At 50.6% G+C, this 17,927-nt stretch overlaps 1 protein-coding gene across 2 annotated transcripts; it reads right to left on the bottom strand.

The window, feature by feature from the left end:
• Positions 1–788: 788 nt before the first annotated feature.
• LOC129015600 (cocaine esterase) lies at positions 789–14,679 on the bottom strand. 2 transcript variants are annotated; one of them, XM_054453835.2, is made up of 12 exons: positions 13,686–14,679; positions 7,639–7,843; positions 6,527–6,668; positions 5,528–5,661; positions 5,188–5,446; positions 4,661–4,759; positions 4,236–4,376; positions 4,034–4,114; positions 3,631–3,775; positions 3,096–3,233; positions 2,510–2,582; positions 789–2,047 (listed from the first exon to the last, which is right to left on the bottom strand). In XM_054453835.2, exons 1-12 carry the CDS (start codon positions 14,023–14,025, stop codon positions 1,861–1,863), a joined length of 1,944 nt encoding a protein of 647 aa, XP_054309810.2. In that variant the 5' UTR covers positions 14,026–14,679; the 3' UTR covers positions 789–1,860. The 2 variants fall into 2 exon arrangements, with proteins under 2 accessions (XP_054309810.2, XP_054309809.2); XM_054453834.2 differs by lacking the exon at positions 13,686–14,679 and adding an exon at positions 11,015–11,126 and having other exon boundaries at positions 799–2,047.
• Between the last annotated feature and the right edge of the window lie 3,248 nt (positions 14,680–17,927).

Raw genomic sequence — 17,927 nt, 5'->3', positions numbered from 1 at the left:
TTATTTGTTTATTTGTTTATTTACTTATTTTTGAGGCAGGGTCTCTCTCTGTCGCCCGGACTGGAGTGTAGTGGTGCAATCTCGGCTCACTGCAACTTGTGCCTCCTGGGTTCATGTGATACTAGTATCTCAGCCTCCCGAGTAGCTGATATTCTTTCTAGGTGTGCACCACAGAGCCTGGCTAATTTTTGTATTTTTAGTACAGACAGTGTTTCACCATGTTGCCAGGCTGGTCTCAAACTCCTGGGGTCAAGTGATCCGCCCACTTCGGCCTCCCAAAGTGTTGGCATGATGGGTGTGGGCCACTGCACCCGGTCTAATCGGTAGTATTTTTACTATAGCAACTGAATGGACTAAGACACTACGAATTTCGGTAACCAGGTTTCCTATTGGCCACTCACAGATTTTTTTTGTTTTTTGTTTTTGTTTCTTTGTTTGTTTGTTTGAGACTGAGTCTTGTTCTGTGGCCCAGGCAGGAGTGCAGTGGCACAATCTCATCTCACTGCAACCTCTGCCTCCCGGGTTCAAGGGATTCTCCTGTCTCAGCCCCCCTAGTAGCTGGGACTACAGGCGCGTGCCACTGTGCCAGGCTAATTTTTTGTACTTTCAGGAGAGACGGGGTTTCACCATGTTAGCCAGGATGGTCTCGATCTCCTGATGTGGCGATCCGCTACGCTGGCCTCCCAAAATGCTGGGATGACAGGCGTGAGCCACCGTGCCCGGCCTGGCCACTCACAGATGTAAGAGCACTTAGGGCTTGTGGAGAGGCAGACAGAGGCTTTTTTTATAATTTGTTTTTATTCCTTCAGACCTCTCAGGGATGAGTGGACATAGGCTTCTGACACTTAGGTGTGGGCAACATTCTTTGAAGCACCTCCCTCAAAGTGGAAAAGGCCTGGGGGCTCAGAGGAGAGAAGAGAGAAGGCAGGGAGAAGGTGGAGGTGAGGAAGGGAGGAGGGGGCCCAGGGCTCAGTGGGGTGTTGGGGAGGGTGGGATTCCACTGGGGTCTGCCCATCCACACCTCAGTGGGGGGATCTATCGAGTGTGTCTAGCAAGAGAGGACCCATGGCAGGCTTGGTAACTAACATCATGCAGTAGCTTCTTCTATTCTCTCATTTTTTTGGAAATGGAGTTTCACTCTTGTTGCCCAGGCTGGAGTACAGTGGCACAATCTGAGCTTACTGCAACCTCTGCCTCCCAGGTTCAAGTGATTCTCCTGCCTCAGCCTCCTGAGTAGCTGGGATCACAGGTGGGCACCACCACTGTGCCCATCTGATTTTTGTATTTTTCATAGAGATGGGGTTTCACCGTGTTGGGCAGACTGGTCTCAAACTCCTGTCCTCAGGTGTTCTGCTCACCTTCACCTCCCAAAAGTGCTGGGATTACGGGCGTGAGCCACAGTGCCTGGCCGATTATTCTCTTTTTATTTTTATTTTTCTCATAGTTTTTTCCTTATATGTTGTTGTTTTTTTTTTCTTTTTAAAAATCTTTTTTATTTATCACTGACTTGAAGCTCAAAACTTTCCTATTTAGTTTCTAATAACATACTCTCTTTCTCTCTCTCTCTCTTTTTTTTTTTTTTTGAGAAGGGGTCTCACTGTATTGCCCTGGCTGGTCTCAAACCTCAGGCCTCAAGCCATCCTCGCATCTCAGCCTTCCCAATAGCTGGGATTACAGGTATGAGCCCTCGTGCCTGAGTAAGTTCTTAATAAATGCTTTCTCAATGGATGGATGCAAGAATGAATGAATCGCTAAGTGAATGAAGGAATCAACTTCTTTCTCCTTAGTGGGTGTGTGTGGGCACAGCAGGCTGACCCTCGCCTGTCAGCGAGCCCACCCCCTCCTCCCCGGCACAGGGAGCTACAGCTCTGTGTGTCTCTCTTCAGGCTCCTTGAGCTCCTGGATCTCCTGGGGCCGTGCCTTCTTCCAGAACTGGAGCCTGTGGGCCTTCAGAGCCCGGCCCACCGCAGACTGTAGGTTCAGCTGCAGGTATTGCTCCTCCTGGTCAAACAGCGGCCAGTGTGGCAGACCCTTGCCGTTGGGGTTCCTGTAGACATGCCGTCCCAGCAGGGCGGTATGAGCGTCACTCTGAGCCCCTGGACCCCAGACCTGAGCACCCTGAATCTGGTCAGGCAAGGCAGCCAAGCACACCAGGTGGGCTTGGGGAATAAGCAGGGAGGCTTCCAGAAACAGGAAATAAGCTCCCTATGGCTAGTGTCATCACCAGTGGGGGCGGGGCAGCCAGCTCTGATGAGTCCCTCTCTCTGAGAGGGAGGCCCTGACGGTGGCACAGCACTGGCGCCCACCCTCCAGATAGACCAGAGAGATAGAGTGTGTCCACTGCCCCACGGCACCCCCACCCTGTCCGAGTGGGTCCCGGAGCTGGGGAAGGAGCTATCATGTGATGAAGGATGAGGATGTGCTCATGAGGTCACCCGAGACTAGGAGAGCACTGGATGGGCACAAGTCCCCCAATCGGGGAGGCTGAGGCAGGGGTGTGCTGTCTCACCCGTTTCGCGCAAAGTTGGCCCAGTACTTCATCATCTTCCTGCTTAGCTGCTCCTCCTCCTCAGTGAGTTTAACTGCCGAGAGGAAGAGGACATGTGTCTTCATCAGGATGTCCCACCTCAGCATCCCAGGTGGAGCTTGTCCTTGGCCCCCGAGACCTCGGTCCCCAGTCCTGCTTCTCTGCTTTTTCTTCCACTGCCCTCAGTAGCCAACCCTCCCCTTTTCCAAACTTTCCCCTCAGCTCTGGCTCTGGCTGACTCCATCCTGGGCTCCTTTGTGGCTCTGAAGGCCCCTTCTTCCTTCTGTCTCTGGGAGTCATTGAAGAAACAAACATGTCCCTGAAACACCTGTTCTGCACCAGGCCAGACACCCATGGATGGGGAGAGGCAGAGGGAGCACAGTTCACAGTCTGAAGAGTCGTGAATTCTAATCCTGGTGCAGATTTTGGAGCTATAAAACCTTGGACACCTGATCTCATCCTCTCTCTGAGCCTCAGTTTCCTTATCTTGGCAATGAGGACAATCAATCATCCCTCAGAGACCCAGCCAGAATCCCAGCCCACCTCCCGAGAAAGGAAGAAGACTCACTGTAGTTGCCCCCGAAGAAACTTCTGAAAACAAAAGGAATCTCATCACCATGGTCTGCCTTCACGTGCGGCGGCCTGATGTTCTTGACCCAGCTCGGCTGATGCTGGAACTCGTAGAAGTACACAGGGGCCCGGGAACCTGTGGGGTGGACAGCCCATGACACGGTGGCCCCTCCCCTGAAGACTTCTTGCCTCACCCATGGTGATAAGATACCTAGGTCCAAAGCTGGCTGGAATCTGGACAATGGGGTGTGGAGCCCCAGGCTGGGGCAGGAGCAGAGGAAGGGACTTGCGATTCTTTGCTGTGTCATCTTGGGCAAGTCACTGAAGGTCCCTAACTTCAATTTCCTCATGTGTGAAATAGGGGAAATGTCGGATTCTTGGGCTAGCCATGAGGATTTACTGCAATGATGAACGTCAAGTGTCCCCGGAGCCCAATAAACATGAGTGCGGACCCGGACAGCAGCAGGTCTCACCTGGGACCCACAGCCCTGAGCTGTACCCTGCCAGACAGGCTTTGGTCCAAATATACTCACGCTGAAAATGTGCTACTTGGAGTGCGGGGATCACGAACATGGAGTCCGCCATCATCTCCTGGAACTGGGCTTGGAGGGTCTGGGGATCCCCATTGTCCCCAATGTACTCCTCCATCAGCAGGTCACCAAATGTAGGAGGCAACATCTACCCCAGGTGGATCAGGAAGAGGCAGGTTAGACTGAATGCCAGAGGCAGGGAGGAGGTGGCCTCGGGCTTGGGGATGGCACAGGAAGAGGGAGCAAAGGCGAGGCTCTGAGGTGACCCCACCCCTAAACACACACACACCCAGGCCTTTGCTCATGGGGGTCACTACATAGGCAGGGTATCTGGGGGTTGGATTTCCTCTGCCTCAGGACAGGAGAGGAGCCCTTCTCCATTGGCGAGGGACCCCAGGAGCCTTACCATGAGCGTTAACATTTTCTGCAGAGCAGCCTGGGAGCCCTCTCTGTCCATTTCCTTCTGGGTATCATAGATCCTCATGACCTGGGTGGCCGGGAGAGAGTCTGTAGCTGGGGATGGGATGAGCCTAGAGCTCTGAAGCCCTAAACACCCCCCACTACCAGATGGGCTCCCCACGCACTTGAGGGCTTGGATTTGGCCTCACCTTGGGGATGATCCAGCCAAATTCATCGCTGTTGACACCAATGATGCTGGGGACAGGTTGAAAGTCGGCAGAAGCCAGCAGCTCCTGGGGGTGCCTGGGCAGGAAGATCCCATCCACCACTCCGGGGATTATCTTGAAAGGCTGAGGGGAAATGCAAGGTCAGGGAACAAGGTCAGGTCCCAGACATCTTCCGATGCTCTCTGAGTACCTTCCACTCCTTCCCGGTTTATCCCCGGATGCTCATATCCACCCCAGGAGGTCAATGCCTGGCTCAGACATGCAACAACCTTCAGTCCCCATCCAGGGCTATGAGACCCAGGCATGCAGATGAGGTAATGTGCTCAGGGAATATGAGGGGCATGCAGGCCTGCCAGCCCCATGCCTATTGCACCCCTTCCTCTACACCCACATCCGTTTAGACCGACCTTGTTAATTGCAAGAATCTCCTCTTTACTCTTGCCCCGCAGGCAGCCCACCAGGGCCTCAGAGTCAACGTGGTCACAGGCAGACAGGTTGGCCACCACCTGCAAAGGGACCAGGCAGGGGCTGGCTCATCCTTCCCGGTAGAGGAGAGGAGTTTGCCCAAGGCCCTGGCCAAGGACAGGGGCACCCCAAATCTCACAGGGTACTGCGTATGAGTTCCTGCAGTTCTGACACTGTTCCAACTCGGAAGTCCCAGACAGAGGGGCCATCCCAACTGCCTAGAATATTCTCCTCATGGTGGCGATCCCTAGGGTGACAACTTTGCACAGAGGTCACAGAACAAGCTCGGCCTCTGCAATGGCAGAAGGGTGGGCATTCTGACCCTGGAGCCCCGCAGCAATTCCAAGGTAGGCGGCAGCTCCTGGGGCATGCTCCCGATGGCCCTTGTCATCCCTGTTTAACAGACAGAGGCTCTGAGGGGTATGAGGGGAGGGAGCAGGCCTAGGCCTCTGCAGCTGAGGGCACTCACCATGGAGATGACATCAGCCGAGCTGGCAATGAGGCCGGGCAGGAGGGCCACGCCACTCTCCATGATGGCTCCATGGAACAGTCCTTGGGATATGGGGGACACAACAAGCGAAGACACACTCGTGCCACCCGCAGACTCGCCAAAAATGGTGACACGGTCAGGGTTGCCTCCAAAGTGGGCGATATTCTGCCGGACCCAGCGTAGTGCAGCCACTTGGTCCAGGTAGCCCCAGTTGCCGGTTGCATGCTTGTCTCCAGTGCTGAGAAGTAGCAGAGACAGGGATCACAGGGCTGTCCTGGTGCCGCTCAGCCCCCATTGCCCAGCCCAGCCCTAGTCTCACCTGAAGAAGCCCAGGACACCCAGGCGGTACTGGATGATGACCACCACCACGTCCTCCAAGGCGGCCAGCATGGAACCATCATACATGGAAGCCATGCCAAAAACGAGCCCACCACCGTGGATCCACACCATCACCTGGGGAAATCAAGGCAGCTACCATGATGCTCCCACCCAGCCAGAACCCCACCAGGGCCACTACCTAGACCAACCAGTGCTTTGCCTCTGTCTACCTCCCCATTAGATCTCGAGCACAAATTCATTACATGGGCAAATGGTTAGGCACCCAAGATCTATCAGGAAGACCAGGCCTCCCAATCTTTGCAATCGAACCCCCCTGTATCAAAGCCTGGGTTCATTAGCCCCAGAAAACTCACCAAAGTGGAAGGAAAAGGGGAGTCTCCCTGATGGCTCCACATGAACATTAACCAAAAATGTCCTTAGCCTGAACCACAGAGTGAGACCCCGTCTCAACAGAAAATGTTTTAAAAATTAGCCAGGCATGGTGGAATAGGCCAGTAGTCCCAGCTACTCGGGAGGTTAACCTGGGAGGATCACCCCGGATTTCGAGGTTACAGAGAGGTATGTTCCTGCCACTGCATTCTAGCCTGGGCAACAGAGCATGATGCCATCTCTAAGAAAAAAAGTTTTTGTGTGTGCCCATTCTCATAGGCCCAACAGATTATCCATGGCTGGGGTTCTTGGTCACCTCAAGGTGCAGCCCTTGGGCACTTGAGTGGATCTCCTGGCATGAGTTGGCTGAGTGAGTCCTGGGTCCAGCCCAGAGCCACAGCCTTTGACCTCTGGGAGCAGCCAGAACTCTGTGATCCCACGTCCAGGGGCCAGCTGCCCAGTCTGGGTAAAGAGCATTTCTTGGACCTGATAGTGAGAAGTTTCTCAGCATGGTCCACTCTGCAGCAGGGCTTGAGCTAATATTGTCCTTTCTAGCTTCTTGCAGAAGAACTGTTCTCCAACCCCCAGTGAACTGTGTCCTGACACCCACCGGCAGGTTAGAGCCTTCATGGCTATGGGCCGGCGTGTAGATGCTGAGGTACAGGCAGTCCTCGGACATGGGGATGGAAGGGAAGGTCACATTGAACTGGCTAAGAAACTCTGACTCCACTGCGGTGAGGTCCTGCAGACACCTGGTAACCAGGGCAAATAATCAGTCCAGGGGCCGGGCTGTGGCCAAAACCAGACCCTGGGTTCAGATGTGCTCCCAGCCACCCTCAGCCCCTTCCCACAATACCCTGTGCACACGTGATCCCTCTCAAAAATCCCTTCCCACCAAGTTACAGGCCACAGGCTCTGGGGAAGCTGGGATGGAGCTTGGACTTCCAGGGAGGCCTCAAGGTTATTGAGGACCTTGGGTACCATTCTTTCCGATGCCGGAAACTTTGACTCTTAGGGGTTTCTATGAGAACCATTGGCTTCATGTGTTGACATTCACCACTATATTGCTGTACCCCCTCAGGCGTGGGACAGGGGAGTAGCCCACATATGTGTGCTACATGAGTGAATGGATGTTAATTTCTCATGAGAAGGGCAGTGGGATGTCCCTCATCCCAAGTCTCAACTCTCAAAAACTCATCATTCCACATGGCCTCCAGTTGGAAACATATACATATACATATACGTGTCTCTTGGCCAATGGCTCCTGACCCTGTCAGTGGACACAGTGACTGTGGAGAGTGCGGGTCCCCAGAAAGCTACCACTACTGTTCTCTTCAGCTATTTGCAGCATCTGCCACTACAGTTAGGGGCTCCTACAAGGTTCATAGAGCCAACCTGAACCATTTCCAGAGACACCTGCCACTGGTGGCAGAGAAAGCTTGGCACAGAATCTGGGGAGATATGTGTCTCTGCCCGTCCCTTCACCACCTGGAGCCAATGTCTTCTGAATGCCAAGCCTTCAGCCAGGAGTCTGAAAAGTTATTCTGCCCTCCCGAGCCTCAGCATGCTGATCAGAAAAATGCACATGGGTATCCATGAAACCCAGAAGGAAAACTGGCTGTGGGGGTTTAGATGAAATGATAACTGCAGCCTAGCTGAGTTCAGAGCACCCCAACCCGTGCCCCAGTGTCTGGAGTTCCCTGGACTCCTGGGAGAGCTTACATGGCCGGATGGGTGGTTCCATCCCTCACACCACTCCAAGATTCAGGGGGCTCAGGAGGTGCAAATCGCAGCAGACCTAGAGGTGGCTTGGCAAAGGGAATTCCCAGGAAGGTTTGGACTGCGGCATCGGTGCCCTTCACGTGGACAAGACTCCCCAGCACTTGCCCTGCGTGTGTGGTCCGGATGGGACTGGCAGAGTCCTGGCCTGTGGGCAGAGAGACAGACATCACAGTTGGGTTTGACCAATCCACTGCCCTCCCAGACTGTTGGTATTGCTGCTTCCTTGCCATTGTCAGCTCAGCTCAAGGGACCCTGATCTATAAACATGGGCTTTACAGACTTCCTGCCTGTAACACTCCCTTCCCGCTCTGGCTTCCTGGGCCTGTCTCCATCCCACCAGGCTGAGGCTCCTTGGGGCCCGGCATCATCATTCAGCCCTAGGACCTTCAAACAAAGGGTCACATGCCCTTGATGGTACTAGAGTGTCCTTCAACTGTGTGCCAGGTCATGTGACAGTAGGATGATGGTGGGAATTGGGCAGACAAGGTTCCTGTCCTCAGGGATGCCCAAGGTGGCAAGAAATGACATAAAGAAAGCATCCTCGAAACCGTGAGTGATGTTGGTGAAAAGCAGTGCAAGAGAAAAGTATGGCTGTGGCTGGGATATAAAAAGCACAGCGGCTGGCTTGGGAACCATAGTGGGACTCTGTCTCTGCAAAAACATCAAGGAAATAAATTGGTGGAGTATGGTGGCGCATGCTTGTAGTCCCAGCTATTTGGCAAACTGAGGTCAGAGGATTGCTTGAGCCTGGGAGGTTGAGGCTACTTTGAGCCGTATCGTGTCACTGCACTCCAGCATGGGTGACACAGTGAGAACCTGCCTCAAAAAAAAAAAAAAAAAAAAAAAGCACAGCCTATCTTCTGTGGGGATGAGGGAGGGAGGAAGGGATAGAAAGTCACCAAACAGAGAAAGTCAGTCCTCTTAATAGATAAAGAATTTCTACAAACAAAGAATATGCCAGAGACACAAAAGGAAAAGCAGCATAGGAATATGTTAGCAATAAGCGATACAAATCAGTGTCTCTCCAATAAACAAAGAGATCTTTACCTCATTCATAGTAAAAGAAATGCACATTAGGCTGGACGGGGTGGCTCACGCCTGTAATCCCAGCACTTTGGGAGGCCGAGGCGGGAGGCTCACAAGGTCAGGAGATCGAGACCAACCTGGCTAACATGGTGAAACCCTGTCTCTACTAAAAATACAAAAAAATTAGCAGGGCGTGGTGGCAGGCGCCTGTAGTCCCAGCTACTGGGGAGGCTGAGGCAGGAGAATGGCGTGAACCCGGGAGGCGGAGCTTGCAGTGAGCCAAGATTGTGCTGCTGCACTCTGCACTCCAGCCTGGGCGACAGAACAAGACTCCATCTCAAAAAAAAAAAAAAAAAAAAAAAGAAATGCACATTGAATTCTCACTGTGATGTCAACCACTCATTTTGTGGTATCACAACAAGCAAGACAATCAGATGTTACATATTTTCTATCAGAAGTACACAGCACCACATGTGAAGTAGTCCTCCAAAAAACAAAACAAAGCAAAACAAAACAAAACCTAAAACCCAAATCTGATTATGCTTCTAGAATATAAATACAAGTTTACATGGTAGACAGGGGACAGAAGAACAGTTAAAAGACACCACTGGGATACAATCAGCAAAACCTGAATGTTGGGATCCTCTCCAGAACAAATAAACTGGTTTCTTTAACACAAAACAAAATTTAGAAAGAAAATAAAAGGGAAGCAGAGGGAATATCTGAAGATTGAAAGAGATTCAAGAAACAAATAAAAATGACAGATAATAATAAATGTTGGTAAGGATGTGGAAAACTTGGAACTTTCATACATTGCCAGTGGGAAAGTAAAATGGTGCAGCTGCTTTGGAAAACAGTCTGGCAGTTTTTCAGGGGATTAAACATAGGGCTGCCATATGACTCAGCAATTCCACTCCTAAGTATAAAGCCCAGAGAACTGGCAGGACATGGAGGCTCATGCCTGTAATCCCAACACTTTGGGAGGTCGAGGTGGGTGGATCACCTGAGGCCAGGAGTTCGAAACCAGCGTGGTCAACATGGAGAAACCCTGTCTCTACTAAAAATACAAAAATTAGCCATTCATGGTGGCATGTGCCTGTAATTCTAGCTACTTGGGAAGCTGAGGCATGAGGATCCCTTGAACCCGGGAGGTGGAGGATGCAGTGAGCTGGGCGCAGAGTGAGGCTCTGTCTCAAAAAAAAAAAAAAATCTACCAATTTGCAAAGTATGAACCTTATTTAAATCCTGATTTAAAAAAAAAAAAAAAAAACACTTGGCAGGCACGGTTTCTCACGCCTGTAACCCCAGCACTTTGGGAGGCCGAGGTGGACGGATCACGAGGTCAGGAGATCGAGACCATCCTGGCTAAAACAGTGAAACCCCGTCTCTACTAAAAATACAAAAAAAATTAGCCAGGCGTGGTGGCGGACACCTGTAGTCCCAGCTACTCGGGGGGCTGAGGCAGGAGAATGGCATGAACCCAGGAGGCGGAGCTTGCAGTGAGCTGAGATCATGCCACTGCACTCCAGCCTGGGCGACAGAGAGAGACTCCGTCTCAAAAAAAAAAACACAAAAAAACAAAACAAAACAAACAAAACAAAAAATACACTTGCATTAATAAAAGTATCATTTATAAATATTAAGGAACATTTGACTATATATTTTATTAAATTGAGAACATATTACATTGTGGAAATACACACATATATATATATGTTCCTTTTCTTTAGTAGGACATGATGAAAAATTTACAGATGATATGATGTCTGGGATTTGTTTCAAATAATGATGCAAGAGAGAGGTGGCCATCCAGAAAACACCAGGTTATATTCAACATGAGAAAGCTGATTTAAAACAAAAACAAAAACAAGATCTTCGTCATTGCTGAAGGTGGACAATGGGTAAATTGGATTTGTTATACTACTGTTTCTACCTCAGACTTGGCTTATCCCTTGGTGCTGTGCATCCCTCGAGCAGCCTTGACCCTCTCTGTGCCTCAGGGAGATTCACCTGCTATTGTTATTCGCATCGGCTCCCACCTGCCTGGCACCTTCCCTTTTGGAATCTCAGATTCTGCTTCTGTAGGGTTTGGGAAATCTGAGCCCAGCTCCATAATAAAAAGTCAAAAAACAGACCAGGTGCAGTGGCGGACATCTGAAATCCCAGCACTTTGGGAGACTGAGGCAGGTGGATCACTTGAGGTTAGGAGTTTGAGACTAGCCTGGCCAACATGGTGAAACCCTGTCTCTACCAAAAGATACAACAATTAGCTGGGCGTGGTGGCACGTGCCTGTAGACTCAGCTATTTGGGAGGCTGAGGCATGAGAATCTCTTGAACCTGGGAAGCAGAGGTTGCAGTAATTCGACATGGCACCGTGCACTCCCGCCTGGGTGACAGAGTGAGACCCTGTCCCAAGAAAAAAAAAAAAGTCAAAAAATGAAAGCAGCCTAAGGGAGCTAATGCCATCCTACACCTGTCAGTTCAACATGGATCAATATGTTTGATGCCACCTGGTGATGTTTACAGGCACCAGAGAGGACATTTTAACAATGTCTCCAAGTCGAAAGGCCCACTCCTCTCCCCAGTAACACGCTCCTACACACGATTCCTTGCTGGAGGGGATGTCTATCCCAGTAATTCCCTGTGGCCACTGGCCACTGATGCCTGATGTTTGTTACAGCAAAGGACATCACCTGCTGAAATGTCCCTGATTAGAGACCTGGTACATCAACTTCATGGAATAAAGAGATTCATTACTTGCTTCATCTTGGAGAGAAGCTCTTCCATTAATCAGTATGAAGAAGCTCTACCATGTAAGGGTGTGTGGAGGCCACCCTTTGTATTAGAAAGTGGAAAAGCCTGGCCCCAGAAAGTGGATGAGTTTATGACTGTTTGGATGAAAATCAAGGACAAGTGCACACATCTATTCTTGTGTAAACTGCTGGGCATTGTGTGTACTGCAGTGTCAACAAGCAGTTTCCAGTGTGGGCCATGGGGACTTTGATGGCCACTGAGGAGACGCCAAGACTTGTTAGGACAAAAGAGGATGGCACACATCACCTGTACCCTCCTGTGGCTTGTCAATTATTTTTTCTGAATGTGGGTCCAACCCAAAATTTTGTATATATATAATATTTTGTATATATATAATATTTTGTGTATATATAATTTTTGTGTATATATAACTTACATATATAACTATATAAATTATTATATATCAATATAAAAATTATATATAATATAATTTTTTGTATATATAATATTTATTTGTATTATATAATTTGTATTATATAATTATATAATAAATATTATATAATATTTATTTGTATTATATATTGTATATAATAATTATATATATAATACTTTGTATATATAATATTTTTGTATATGTGTAATTTTTTGTATATATATAATTTATATATATAAATTATATATAAATATATAAATTATATATAATATAATTTTTTGTATATATATAATATTTATTTGTCAGACAAGGTCTCCGTCTGTTGCCCAGGCTGGAGTGTAGTGATGTGGTAACAGCTCACTGCAGCCTCCACCTCCTGGGCTTGAGATCCTCCCGCCTCAGCCTTCCGAGTAGCTGGGAGTACAGGTGTGTGCCACCACGCCTGAGTCCTGTTTTTTTTTTTTTTTTTTTTGGTAGAGACAAGTCTTGTTGCCCAAGCTGGTCTGTAACTCCTAGCCTCAAGCGATCCTCCTATCTCTGCCTCTCAAAGTGCTGGGATAACAGGTGTGAGCCACTGTGCCTGGCCCAAAGTATTTTGAAAGGTAGCCATCTGTGAGGCCAGGCAGATCTTCCTGCTGGGCTCCTGGTGAATTCTAGAACGTGGTCAAGGGCAGGCACGGGAGGAAGCCCTGCAGGAGTGCACCATGGGGCGGGGGTATGGACTCCACCTGGGCAGATTAAATTGGGAAAGGGTCGGGAGAGGCAGTCAGATCATACACTTAGGAGAGTTTCAGGTGAGAGGACCAAAGGCCGAAACACTCCCCCAGCTTCTGATAAGGGCCTGGAGAAGCCTGGCAGGCACACAGAGCCATCACCTTTGCCCTGGAAGCCAAGTTGTGCCCTTGCCCAGGATGAGGTAAATGGCATGAGGGACACCACGAGCTCTTTGGCTCTTGTTTCTGGAGACAGATTTTTGCTTTTTCACCCAGGCTGGAGTGCAATAGTGTGATGAAGGCTCACTGTAGCCTCAACCTCCCCTGCTAAAGTGATCCTCCCACCTCAGCCTCCCAAGTAGCTGGGACTACAGGTCACAGGCCACCACAGCCCACTAATTTCTTTTAATATTTTGTACACTCCAAGTCTCATTATGTTGCCCAGGCTGGCCTCCAACTCCTGGGCTCGAGGAATTCTCCCCCTCGGCCTTCCAAAGTGGCAGGTTTACAGGCATGAGTCAATCGCACCCAGCCACTGTGGCCTTATGGATCCGCTTCAAAGTTGGCGCCTGGGGGCTTTGTTCCCCAAGGACCACTGTCCTTATCTGAGGCCCCTTTGGAGGGGTCAGGGCGCCCCCCTGGCCAAAGACGCCACACACTCAGAGCCAGATGCTGCGAGAAGCTATTATTGTTATTACCGGCCGGCAGCACTGGCTACAGCCACAATCACAAGAGGGAAATGGACTGAATCCCCGCACCCCCAATCCCTCACCCACTCCGGCCCAAGGCTGCCGACCCGGCCTGGCATGTCGCGGCGCTCCTGGGGCCCCTGTACTCCGCTGGTTCCTCGCCGTGGTGTCCCGCAGCCCGACCCTTTCTGCGCTTCTAGGAGCCCACCTTGGGCGGCGGGGAGGCGTCGCGTGGGTCTCAGAGTTCCACGCTGTCATCTCCATCAGCTCCTACCTCTCAAGTGCCTTCCCTCCCATACTATCAGGTCCTGCCTCCGCAGCATTCGGCAGATCTGAGCCCGGTCCCTGTCGCCCCTCCGCGGGAACCTCACCCTGGCCCCGGACAAGAAGCAACAGGAGCCCAAAAGCCACCGCGTTCAGCCGCGCGCGAAGTCGGTGCAGCCTCATGGTCGGCTCGCTGGTCTCGGTTCTCTGCGGGTGGACACGCTGCTGTTCACCCAGAGGCTGTCCTGGGTCGGTCCAGCCGTGGATCAGTGCCTTGCCCAGCCTTGGAGTTTGGACTGGGCAGGGAGTGGGCAGGGTGTGCTGGCTTGGGCAGGGAAAGGTGGGTCTGGCAGGAGAGCAGGACTGAGCAGTCATAGGTGGGTGCGGATCTAGTGGCAGGCAGGCCCGGGCACGGCCACTTCCCTTCTGCCCGGGCCCCTTTGGCATCCGCGGAAAGGGTTGTGCGGCTTCTGTAGCCCCTCCGCGATCCAGGGAATCCTCTCCTCAAACCTGTCCTTGTCCACACGCCCGATGAGCGTGCTGGGGGATCGATAGGAGGGGGCAATAAACTAGAATTTGAGAACTCAGGAGGGCTTCTCTGAGGAGGTGCACGTTCAGGATCCCCATAGATGGAGAAATGAGAAAGAACTTGATCGGGATGAAAGAACTTCTTGAGCAAAGGCAGGGAGGCGTGATGGCGCCCCTCATTCTGGAAGCTCCTCCTTGCTTTCAGGACTCAGTTTCCTGGGTTCCCCTTTACAGCCCCTCATCCCCTTACAGTCCAGGGTCTGAGGGTCTCCGCGGTCCCCTCCCTACTCAGTCACGCCCTTCTTTTGAAACGTACAGGTGACCACCGCACTTCTTAAGGAGCGCCCCCCTTTGCCTCGGTGGCTTTCAGTTTCCTCACCTCCCGCGGAGACCACGGCCATGGTCATTTAGCCACTTGACGAACATTTCACGAGCACCTGCTGCTCCGAGCGATGGGGACCCGACACTCCCGGGCCTCTGTTGCAGCAGGGGAGGCACGCGCGTCACCGGGAGGTCCCGAGACACTGGCAGCCCTGCCAGGCAAGAGGCGACCAACCAGCTTGGGTACCGGAGTGTGCTATGGCCATGTAACTATGGGCCGTAGTGTCTGAAGCCCAGAGGTGGAGGCTGCAGTGATCTGTGATGGCACCACTGCATTCCAGCCTGGGTGACAGAACGAGACCTTGTCTCAAAAAAAAAAAAAAAAAAAAAAAAAAAAAAAAAAAAAAGTGGAGGCAGGGGATAAATTTAATTGTAAGTTATTCCACCAGAAAGCCGTTAAAACTATAACTATTGAGTCTAAACAGTAATTCTGGAAGCCGATTTTGGGAAAGTATATTGTACGTCTGCAGAACTGAAAAACAGACAGAGACATGCATGCAGCTGGTGCTCAATAAACGCTTTCAGAATGTAGTGGGAACATCATGCACCAATCAATGTTAATTGAAAGGAAAGTCGGCCTCACTCAAGTGCGTCAGTCCCGGCTTAATATTACCCTTGACTGCCACCTGGTGGTCAACGTGGGCAATGTAGGTGTCCTGGTCTTCGTCCCAAACTTCACAGGGCTCTGTGGTTGGGCTTAAAGGATGTGGATGGAAAGAAGGGAGACATCCCCCCTGGAAAACTGGTGCCCTGAAAGGCAAGTTGGTCAGAGGTAGGGGCGTAAGGGGATTCTTAGGGTCTATGGGACAGGAATACAGCCTCTTAATGACAGAGAGAATATACTTGGGTGAAACCAAGAGGCCGATTAAATGCAATTGGCCACTTTTGCACACTGAGATAAAATATGAGTTTTTTTGCAGAGCGGGGAAGGAGAAAGTTTAGGGACAACAATGAAGTAAGTAGGAAAAGTAATCATGTGGACACACATGGTGAGTTTGGGGATGCTCAGGGAGTTGAAAGGTTGGCAGGGGAATTCTGAAGTCGAGAGGACATCTCCCTGGATGGAGAGGCCCCTGGGAGCCAGGGGACAGGAATCTCTTAGCAGGTGTGCTAATATCCTGTGAGTATGGGCCTTACAGTGTCTGCAGAACCACTGAGAAGAAGAGCACCCTTCAGGAGACGGGCCACTGAGGAAGCAGCTTGGCTTTCCTGGCCACTGTGCAGGCGGCCCAGGCTCAGGGGCCTATGGACAAGCCCGGTCTTGTTGCTTACAAAAATGGGTGAGTCACCTCTGCAGGACATTGATACATTGATAATTGTATGCAGTTGGCTGCATTGTTGTTTTTTTTTTTTTTTGAGATGGTGACTCGAACTGTCACCCAGGCTGGAGTGTAGTGCTGTGATCTCAGCTCACTGCAACCCCCTCCTCCCGGGATCAAGCCATTCTCCTACCTCAGCCTCCTGAGTAGCTGGAATTACAGTGGCCTGCCACCATGCCTGCCTAATTTTTGTATTTTTTGGTAGAGCAGGGGTTTCACCGTGTTGGCCAGGCTGGTCTTGAACTCCTGACCTCAGGTCTTCCCCCCACCTTGGCCTCTCAAAAGTGCTGGGATTACAGGTGTGAGCCACCGCACCAGGCATGAGGTTGCCATCTACTAACCAGAGAACAAGTCCTTGCCAGACACCAAATCTGCTGGCACCTTCATCCTGGATGTCCAAGCCTTGAGAACTGTAAGCAATACATTTTTGTCTTTATAAGGCATCCAGTTTATAATAGCAACCTGTAGTATTTTGTTTAAATTTTATATCGGTATAGGAAACCCTGTTTTTTGAGACAGGGTCTTGCTGTGTTGCCCAGGCTGGAGTGTAGTGGTGCAATCACAACTCACTGCGGCCTTGACCTCCCAGGCTCAGTGATTTGCCCGCCTCAGCCTCTTGAGTAACTGAGACTACAGGTGTGTGCCACAACATGAGACTAATTTTTGTATTTTTTTGTAGAGATGGCATTTCCCCATGCTGCCTAGGCTGGTCTGGAACTCCTGGGCTCAAGCTCAGGAGGCCCACCCCAGCCTCCAAAAGTGCTGGGATTATGGGCATGAGCCACCGCACCCGACCTAACTGGTAATATTTATTTATTTTATTTATTTTTGAGGCTGGGTCTCGCCCCGCCACCCAGACTGGAGTGCAGTGGTGCAATCTCGGCTCACTGCGACCTCTGACTCCTGGGTTCAAGTGATTCTCATGTCTCAGCCTCTCAGGTAGCTGACATTCTAAGTGTGCACCACAAAGCCTGGCTAATTTTTGTATTTTTAGTAGAGACAGCGTTTCACCATGTTGGCCAGGCTGGTCTCAAACTCCTGGACTCAACTGATCCGCCTACCTCGGCCTCCCAAAGTGCTGGGATTATAGGTGTGGGCCATTGCATCTAGCCTAGCCTAGCCAGTAGTATTTTTGCTATAGCACCTGAATGGACTAAGACACTAGGCATTCCGGTATCCAGGTTTGCTATTGGCCACTCACAGATACAAGAGCACTTAGGGCTTGTGGAGAGGCAGACAGAGGCTTTTCTTAGAATTTATTTTTATTTTTTCAGACCTCTCAGAGATGAACGGACATAGGCTTCTGATACTCAGGTGTGGGCAACATTCTGCAAAGGACCTCCTCAAAGTGGGAAAAGCCTGGGGGCTCAGGGAAGAGAGAAGGCAGGGAGAAGGTGGAGGTGAGGAAGGGAGGAGGGGGCCCAGGGCTCAGTGCGGTGTTGGGGAGGGTGGGATTCCACTCGGGGTTGCCCATCCACAGCTCAGTGGGGGATCTATCGAGTATGTCTAACGAGAGAGCCCATGGCAGGCTTGGTAACTAACATCATGCAGTAGCTTCTTCTATTCCCTCTCTTTTTTTTTTTTTTTTTTTTTTCTGAAACGGAGTCTTGCTCTTGTTGCCAAGGCTGGAGTGCAGTGACCCAGTCTTGGCTTACTGCAACCTCTGCCTCCCGGGTTCAAGTGATTCTCCTACCTCAGCCTCCTGAGTAGCTGGGATTACAGGTGGGCACCACCGTGCACATCTAATTTTTGTGTTCTTCGCAGAGATGCTGTTTTACCATGTTGGCCAGGCTGGTCTCAAACTCCTGTCCTCAGGTGATCTGCTCACCTTGACCTCCCAAAAGTGCTGGGATCACGGGCATGAGCCACAGTGCCTGGCCTATTATTATCTTTTTATTTTTATTTTTCTCATACTTTTTTCTTTATTTTATTTTTTTTTTTTTTGCTTTTTAAAAATCTTTTTTACTTATCACTGACTTGAAGCTCAAAACTTTCCTATTTAGTTTCTAATCACACACATACTCTCTCTCTCTCTTTTTTTTTTTTTTTTTGAGAAGGTATCTCACTGCATTGCCCTGGCTGGTCTCAAACCTCAGGCCTCAAGCCATCCTCCCATCTCAG

Source organism: Pongo pygmaeus, chromosome 18 (genome assembly GCF_028885625.2).
Source record: "Pongo pygmaeus isolate AG05252 chromosome 18, NHGRI_mPonPyg2-v2.0_pri, whole genome shotgun sequence".
Taxonomy (NCBI): domain Eukaryota; kingdom Metazoa; phylum Chordata; class Mammalia; order Primates; family Hominidae; genus Pongo; species Pongo pygmaeus.
Note: the sequence above shows the minus strand (reverse complement) of the source record. Positions and strands in the feature narration are given on the sequence as shown.